The sequence below is a fragment of the Nestor notabilis genome, unplaced genomic scaffold (assembly GCF_000696875.1).
Source record: "Nestor notabilis isolate BGI_N333 unplaced genomic scaffold, ASM69687v1 scaffold32931, whole genome shotgun sequence".
Taxonomy (NCBI): domain Eukaryota; kingdom Metazoa; phylum Chordata; class Aves; order Psittaciformes; family Psittacidae; genus Nestor; species Nestor notabilis.
In genome coordinates, this window is record NW_009916632.1 from 5,524 (window position 1) to 14,960 (window position 9,437).

At 38.0% G+C, this 9,437-nt stretch overlaps 1 protein-coding gene across 1 annotated transcript in view; it reads right to left on the reverse strand.

The window, feature by feature from the left end:
• LOC104413614 (lysosomal acid lipase/cholesteryl ester hydrolase-like) overlaps positions 1–9,090 on the reverse strand; it is a gene marked incomplete at its 5' end in the record, with an annotated part of 10,475 nt that extends 1,385 nt beyond the window's left edge. Inside the window, 6 exons of the mRNA XM_010024659.1 lie at positions 819–890; positions 2,068–2,214; positions 3,628–3,764; positions 4,398–4,507; positions 4,878–5,076; positions 8,894–9,090. Of these exons, the coding sequence (XP_010022961.1) occupies positions 819–890; positions 2,068–2,214; positions 3,628–3,764; positions 4,398–4,507; positions 4,878–5,076; positions 8,894–9,090 (862 nt within the window). The remainder of the gene's footprint in view (positions 1–818; positions 891–2,067; positions 2,215–3,627; positions 3,765–4,397; positions 4,508–4,877; positions 5,077–8,893) is intronic.
• Positions 9,091–9,437: the final 347 nt, after the last annotated feature.

The window sequence follows — 9,437 nt, forward strand, 5'->3', positions numbered from 1 at the left end:
AGCAACAATAGGAAAGATTAAGGAAAACACTTCAGTGTATCCAAAGTCAGGATGTGGCAGCTCCATGCTTAATTGTGAAATATTTATCTTGCCATCCAATGTACAAGAAAGCTCCACGCTGTGTTCACAGAAATCTACTCTGTATGATTTACCATTTATTATTTTTCAGAAACAGAAGTCTATATAAAAGGATTTGGCGGGGGGGGAAGGTCTTCACAAATTTCCTTCTGAGCCAGCACTTGAAGAGCAGAACACATTGCTTCTGAATAGGTGACCAAGTCCAGCTACAAGATCACAAGTAGCCCTGACCACTGCTTCCATGGCAAATGCCTCCTCTTATTTGTCAGCCTGCAAAGCAAGCTTCAGGCACAATAACGTCACTCATGAAATTGTGCATTGAGGTGAAATTCAAAATATACCAATAAAATATAAAATTAAGCCAAACAGAATAGAACAGAACGCCTAATGCTTTTCACTGGCTAAAAATATAACTTGTAATCAAACCAGGGCTTGCTGAAAGGGGAGCAAATACTTGTTACAGCATTGCTCTGAGTTTAGTTTTTCCATTATATTGTTTGTTGGCCTGATGTACATACAGTCAGCATATCTCCAAAGAAATGAGAGGGGTGAGCCACCTTCAGTCAGTATCATCAAAGCAGCTACAGTGAACAGCTGTCACTCTAATAATTGGCAGTTCCAGAATCTCACTCATCCTATGCTGCATATATATTTTGGCATTCTATTCCATTTAAATATCAGATACATCAATATTCTACAAACAAGACAGTCATGGACATTTTGGATTCTGGAAACTCTACCTGGCTCCAGTGGATCATGTTTTGTACAGATGTCCCCGCAGGACAGTGTGCTGAATACACATCCACTCGGCTCTGCAACAAGATAATTAATATGGTTTACTCCTCACAATGCAACAGTTCTGCCCACTATTGCTTCTTGAACAACAGAGAATTTTCCATTCCTCTTAAAACTGTTATAAACAAAAGTTAACTGGAGCCATACCTATAGATGAGGTGAAAAGTTCAAATGTTTGGAGGAATAATTACAGTTAACTGCAGAACTTTAAGTCTAATAATGATATCCCTTAAACATTTTTATATATTTAGAATATGTTTTTAAAAGTGCTAGTGCTGTAAGAATTGGGAGCACATTAACTAATATTTAGATAGACCTCCAGAGAAACCTTCTGTTAGTCTACATCTAAACCAGTAGCTGTCAGTCCAAAGTGATTTAGAACCTCTCACACTTTGAGTTTAGAAGTACAAAATACCCAGGGGAAGCTTAAATCCTGGCAGGAAAAAAAAAATATCCACTATTAAAACCATGAAAACTGTATGTGCTGGGCAAGAAAACATCAAAAAAATGCACTTTCACCTTGATATAAAAAGCCAAACAAACAGAAAGTACATTTTTGCACACAGAAAAGCAGTAAAATACCAGTAAAACAATTCTCAGCCTTCATTCACTTCTGGGTAAACTGACACCAGCTTCTACTGATTTCAGGGAGTTAGAAACACTTTAAGAAGTGTTATGAAGAAAGGTGGCCTCACACTGATTTCTGTTAACTAGCTTTTAGATAACAAAACAAGTCCTATGAACAAGCCCTTTGGAACTAGGACCACAGATGAAGGCATCAGCAGGGTCAGAAATTGGTCCCAGACAAAATAATTGCACATGTCCACCAAAAGAATAACAAACTTTAATGATTCTCTTGAAAATGGTTCAAAACTGTATCTTTCTTCCTCACTTCATTGTAAAAGGAATTAAATACTTGTGCCATCATATTAATTCATTTCTCTTACCCACTTGCCCAGCAGAACTAAAATAATGTATTTTAGCTTCCCAGTAACATATTAAAACATTTATTCTATCCATCATAACTGGGCAACTAATCTATACCAAGGAAAGATTTTAATCCAAACTCAATATGATGAAGAAGGTATTTGGGGTTTTCTAATTACATGTAAAGGACAATCAGTACAGTGATACACAGTCAATGCTATGACAGAGTGCACAATAACTTAGCTATTGGAAGTCTCTAGAACATACCATATTCAAGTTTCTCTCATTAAAACCGCACAGAAGAAAGAATACATTGCCACAAAGGTCATCAAGTATTCTGTGAGTGCAAACATGGGTAGCAAGCCACTTCAGCAAAAAATTCTGAGGGAGGAATTGTTTCTTTCCAAACATGTCCTACAAAATAACAAGCACATAGGACAAACATGTAATTGCATAGAATGACTTGGGTTTAGTTTTCATACTAAAACATTCTTGAGGTAATTATTTCCATTTGCCCTGTTTACAGTCCAATCCAGAAGGTCACAGTTAGTGCTTCTGCTCCAAATGATACAGTCTATTAAACCCCACGAAAAGTACCTGTGAACTAGGACAATCTTTAAAGAACTCCAAACTTAACCTCAAATCCAAATCAATTTTAAATTTAGTATTTTACAGAATATTGTACACCTTCTTGGCATCAGAATCAAAGTATGTTAAGCTGTGTCTGCTAATGTTAACAGCTTTGTAGTTGTAACTTCCTCTCTTCAAATCATGTAAGGAAAAAAAGTTGCATGAGCTGTGGTGGCCACTTCCTCTTGACGGGTATTTTTAATGTTTCCAAGGATTTAAAAATGGCCTGCTGAGAACTTCCTTAGAAGTGACACAGCGCTTTAGAGATAAAATTGACACATGGATTTCTCGCTGTCATGTACTTCTGCACTCTAGTTTTTTGCAAGTCACCATGAGAATCAAGTTCCTCAGCACAACGTGAACATCTGCAGAAGGCACTGATCAGCTACTGGTCTAATTAGACAAAGTTCATTACACAAGGAACAGAAGATCACACCTGTTAGTACTGCTTTTAAGTTAATTGCCTTTGGAGCAGGGAACTAATAATGCAGACAGACATGTATTTAAATCTGCATAGCATTAAATCTGTACAAGGTACATTAGAGATGGGTGTATCTCCTACAACAAACAGCTCTGTGTGGGAATCTCCATGGGTGGTGGAAAGAAAAGTGATGGTTAAAAATGACACACAGTGGGGTGTTCACAATGTCTGACTTCAGGCACTCACTGCAGCCTGCTAGTCTGCCTACATTCCCTTTGATGTTAATTGGGAAAGGTAAACTCCTCCAGAGCATGACTCACAACATCTAAATAAAGCTGCTGCTCTTAACCATCCTCTGAAGGATCCTCTTTCAAAACTAAATGGTTAATTGTGAAAAAAATCTGTTAAAGTTCATGACAATTCAGAAGTATTCTATATTTAAAGCTATCATCTGACTCTTCTAAAACACACTGACTAATCATGTGATTTCTGTAGCTTAAATTCTAGAAACATATACAGGGAAGAACATAGTTTCATTCCACCTATTAACTTGTAATTGTAAAATATTACTTTAAATGGATGCAAATTGTCTCATTAGGCAGTATAAAGCCAGAAAAGCCACTGCTTACTTCATAGCATTATTATGGAAAAACTGGGCAGTATTCTTGTCAAATATGTTGCTCTCTAATCACAGCTACTAAGACTTTGCTATGCTGTTTTCAACTAGAAAGGGAGGCACCTCATCTCGCTTAAAACATTTATGCTAAAATACAAACCTTGAGTAGCAAGTCAGGAAACACTCCCAATTTTGCCAGAGGGCTAGTGGCAAACTTGACTGTAGCTACTGGTGCCAAGGCAAAGAACATTTTGATTTTCTTAGCCAGCTGTGGCAAAGTTGAAAAAGCAATGAAAGCTGTAAATAACAAGAGAATAATTAACAAATCTCACTGGCACAAGTTTGAAGGAAATTTTACCTGGCAATGATTCTACAAAATCTAAGAGAAAGTGCGCAAAAGTACTTCTAGATTAATGGTTTGATTGTTTTATTTAGGATAAGTTTAGATACTGTAAATTAATCTAGTTACTATAGAACACAGATTAAATGAGGCAAATAAGAAGGATTGTTTTCTTCTGAAAAACAAATTCATGCTAATTCACCCAACACTCTTCTAGCTCTTTCTCTTTGTAGGTCTAAAGACACCTGAGCCAGGTCTTATATACAGCAAAATATCCTGGAAATAGGATTCTTTATTCTACACATCTGATGATTCTAATTTTATTATCCATAGTTCATCAATTTATTTTAATATAAACTGTACTGGTAGCTATCTGTGACTTCAGTTTATCTTTTCAGCAGCTTCCCACTTTAAGTAAACACAGAAAGGTTAAGTCTTTCATTTTAATGTTGATGACTTTTCCAGGAAGCAGATAAAAACCAGAAGCAGTAGATTTCAAATGCCCTATTTTTTCATCATTAAACCACATATGTGGAACTTGATATCATTTCAAACACAATATATTCTAACGAATGCATCTCTTCACATACCCATTGTGGTGCCCTGTGAATGGCCAACGTAAAACACTTGTTCCTGGCCAGTTTTCTTTAAAATAAAGTCCACTGAGGCTGGAATATCATACTTAGCCATTTCATCAAAGCTACAAAGCAAAGATAAAAAGTCAGTTGTGTAAGTAAAGTTATCAGTGTGGAACAGCTGCACAAAGCTTTACTGCACTGCAGATCAGTTGTCTGGATGTGAAGAGAAGCTTCCTTTGGATGAAGCAGAACTGAGTCTTCACACCAAGCACGAGTAAAAGCAATTGACATTCTACTGACCAGGCTGTCTCAGGACACTATACTGACCATGAAACTCCCCTTTACTGCCCCTGCATATGTAACAGCACACACAACCAGAAAAAAAAAATCTTGTACATCCACAGTGTGACTGAACTGAGATGATGGGCAAAGAGAGGAAAAGAAGCGTGCTCACAAACAGCATGTGTAGTTCCTCTAGCAAGACAAGGATACCTGAAAACCCAGAATTCTTCTTGCTTCACTGAGAAGTGTGTATGTTTTCTGGACCAGGTGTTCCCTCTGCTGTTTCCAAGCCATACATCATAGCCAGCATCTGCCAGCATAAAGCCAAGGCTGTTGTAATCCAAGTTTGTGATCCAATTGCTGGCATCTGCAAGCAAACCATGCTGTAGAAACACGACAGGCCTTGGACCTGAAAAATAATGCATTTATGATAGCTTCCTGTTCAACTGCAATTGAATGCCTAAGAAAAATTTAAGTGAGATACTGAAAGTCTACTTTAGATTTGGACTTTGAATATTTAATCTACTTGACTTTATCTACTAATGACTTGTATATTATTCATAATGCCATGAATCACATGTTTTCACAAAAAGCTACTTTTTATCATTAAGAATTTTAAACTAGCAACTTGTTAGTTTTCTAACTAGAGCAAAAGACTCCTTGAAGTTCAAAACAGACAGCAAATGTGCAATAAGCAAACATGAGAAAAGCAGGAGCTACAGGAAAAATACAGGTAGCCTTTACAACAGTTTCAAGACCACAAACACTCAAAGTAGCCCAGAGACAGATAAACTACTTACAAACTTTGCCCTGCCCCTAAACCTGGAGAAGACATTCCCATATACATGCTACTGAGATCTTTGTTTTCCAGTTAAGACAATGCCAAACTAGATGCTGAGCTGTGGAAATCTCTGCAGCTGGTACTGATACTATCTCTATGCAGCTCGTTTCCATTACCAAAGCTCTGGCAGAACCTGAAGAACAGTAGAGTAGCCAAAAGGTGAATCTGTATTTCAAAGGACTTTCTACCCTTGACTTAAGTAGTTAAAAAAAATCACAGTCAGCACCCAGCTGGAATTGAAGAAGCCTCTCTCCTGACTTCCCCATCATGAAAAGGGAAGTGACATCTTCATGTGGAATACATATTTTAAAAAAAAAAAAAAAAAAGAAAGAAAAGAAGATTTCTGCTTCTACGCAAATAAAATAAATTGACACATAATCCCTTACAAAGAGTATGACCTTCAGAAAATACAAAGACCTCTTTGGATCTTGCAGTAGTACAGGTATTTTAGGGTTTTTTTTCTGCTTTAGTAAGTGAAATCTGATGTCATGGTAACTTTAGTTCAATGCCAGAGATTACTCAGGAATTACCTCTTCCAACAACTCATCATTCTACTACAATACTAACTCACACAATACTTCCTCCATTGATAATTTAGGCTTGGATCTTTCAGCAGCAGCCGCCGAATCACAACCATTTCATTCACCTATACTCTCCACTCTGGGTCATGTCCATAAATGTTTGCTGTGAGTTCCAAAATCCAAATTAGCAATATTCCTCCCTTCTAGCAAGCTTTAAACCAGTGATCACAAACCTTTTCAGTGCCTGCTTTTTCTGTTTTGTTAAAAAAAAAAAAACAACAATCACACGTGGCACACTGTCCCTGCAACCAGAGCAAATTTCCAGCAGTTCCAAAGTGGCACTGGTGACAGTACAGTTCAATACAACTCTTTACTCTGCTGTAGTAATACCTTATATTGCCTTATGAACAGTGTGCAGGATTTTCAAGCCTAACATTAAATCTGTTTTCAGTAATGTTCACTTTTAGCTGTGATACCTTCCTCCTTTTTACTAAACTCAGATCAACCAACTTCTCACTTTTTGAAGAACTGGCTTTCCCCAAGCTGCTACTTGCATGTTTCATAACATAAGAAGAGGAAAACCGCTTAACTGCTTTAATGCTTCAATTCTGTTCTCTATTAGCCTTCAGTTTCTGCCAGTTCCTTTTTCACTTTACCAAGCAGTCACCAGATCTGCACATGAATTGCACAATCATACAACAAACTGACCTGCACAATAACAATTTTGTGTATCACCTTTAATCCTAAAACCCCCAGAAGGGAAATACGAAAGGTAGGTCCTTAAACTACTCTTTCCATGGTAGAACATTTTGTTCTCTTCACTGCACCCCGAAGAAGTTGAAGACAGATTCATTTCCATAAATACCATACTGTGCAGGAAAAACTATAGCAAAACATCATGTGATACATAATTCCAAGGGATCCCATTCACATTATATGCGGGTATTGCAAAAGAATTATGGCATATATACGCTGAGTCAGCAGTAACACACCATTGGTATCTTTCTGAGAAAAGATACCAAGTCTATAAAAACTTAAGATCAACATGAACTTTGAAATGTTCATTCTTCTAGGAGATCACACTGCCCCAGAAGTGCTCACTAATCCTTGTTTTTAAAATTAAAGCACTTTGCAAAACATGAACTTGGGGTCGAGGGTGTGGCAAGGGGAATGTGGAGAATTCCCACAGGTCAGGAAAACTTCTGTTTGCTTATATCCTCGAAGGATTTGACAAGATCAACAGGTACAAAGGCAGCCTGTCTTTTTCCTCTGGGCTTCCCTAAAATTCTTAAGTACAAAGACATCTGCCAGGTTTGAGTGGCCTCATCCATGCACTGATCTTTATAAACCCACCTTGTGAGAAACACCAGCCAGTGCAAACATCCTAACTCATACAAAACCAACAGATAAGATCAGGAAGACTGATGCTTGGCCGTTGGTGGATGAGAGCAGTTTTCCACAGGTCTTGGTCACACCCAAGGCTACAGGACAATCACTGATTTCTTTTGAGCTCCATGTTTTTACCTCTTATCCTAGGTTTTTTCAGCTCAAAGCGTCCTGAAGCAGTTCTTAGAATATGTAGTTTCTATACAAACAGGCTGCTGCTGTTGTATGCAAGCAATCATCTAAAGGATCATTTATAAGGGGTGATGACAAGACTCAATACCAAATTCAGCCACTGCTGTTCAAATACACTGTTAGTTACACACACATTGTATGAGGATAGCAAGCCAAAGGCTACATGTCTCTCCTCTTCTCTGTTAGTCTCACTTTGAAAGCATTCCATCATTTAGCCCTCACAAAACCCTTTGCCCATATCACTTCCTTAAGTTTTGGCTTACATTCCCCCGTCCTTTTTCTCCCCTACCTCCTCACCTGTACACCCCCTGCATCCCTTCCATGCACCTTCCAGCTTTCACAGTAATTCTTACAGCTTTTAACAGTGCTCTGGTGACACATGGCAATGCTCCTCCCATTCTCCCATCAAATCACATCCATGAAACAATCTGGTCTGGGCCGACTGCTGTCAACTACCTGTTACTTATCCCAGTTTGCAATATACTTTTATATGTATTATACTCAAGATGCTTTAAAGGGATTTTATCTTATCCCTACTCATTGCGGGGGGGGATGACGACGACTAGATGACATTTGCAGGTCCCTTCCAATCCAAAATATTATATGATTCTATGATTCTGATATTGTTTTAATAAGCTTAAGCAGCTATGCAAAATATGACACCCCAGTAGCACGTATTATTAGTCTGGCTGCACCTTACTGCATAGGGAGATTCAGAGAGGCTAGAATTACTGAATTCTTATGCAGAAATCAGACAGTAACTATTTTGTGAACATTCCAGTGGGAACTCTTGTAATTCAGTTGTATTTCACCAAAAGAGGGATGTGAACTGCCCTTACTTCTGAAAATGGACAGGCATATTTTAAAACGGGGTTTGAAATAATGCAACAATGTTACAATCAATCTCTTTCCAAGACCCTTTATTACTTAAAAAACCCTACAAATCTCAATGTTTACTTTCCACTTCCTAGAAATTCCAGGCTGCTCTACCCCTCCAAAAAAAAAAAAAAAAAAAAAATCAAACAACAATGAAGGGCTTGTATTAATGCCACACAAAGGCAATGCCAGGAAAATACAGCTTTCTAATTCCTCTTCCCTTCCTTTTCTCAAGTCACTCAACATGTGCCTAATCTTACTTTGGCCATAAGACTCGCCAATAAAACATTCTAACTGTATATGTCATATAGTCTTTAAACTTTTTCTGAATTATTACAGGAGCAAAAGTTTCATAAATCAAAGAGAGCTTTTTTATGACTTTCCACTTTCCAAGAAAACGTAAACCTTACCTTTGCTCCTTTTGTAGTCTTTTCTTCCATAAGGAATTCTGTTAATGGAAAGGATATACCCATCTTCTGTTGTCACTTCATACTCCTCACTAGGGTATCCCCTGAAGGTAATAATTTGACTCTGAAGAAGGAAAAGAAACCACCTTGGAGTCAAACTCCTCCTCAGTTCATAAACATCTGCCAAGAACTGTGGGTTCCTTCCAAAGATGGGATGTGAAATTAGTCTGTGCTAGGAACATGCCATACCACCCACCTATTCAATGCAGACAGTTTTTTTATGGACTGTGCCAGTACAGAGTCAGGAACTAGTCAGAGCACAAACTTTATCCACGGAATTTAGGAAGACTCCTAACCTGTCCCCATCCACTGTCATGTTAGTCACTCACATGCTGCTTACACTGAGAAAGGCAATTGAAGTGTTGAAAAGGAGATGATGGTAACAGGGCAAAACACTGCGATGCAGATTTGGCAGACAAAAATTGAAACTGTCTGCTCTCAAGGAATGCAGAAACTTCCAGTAACAAGTGAGGAGAGCACAAAGTCA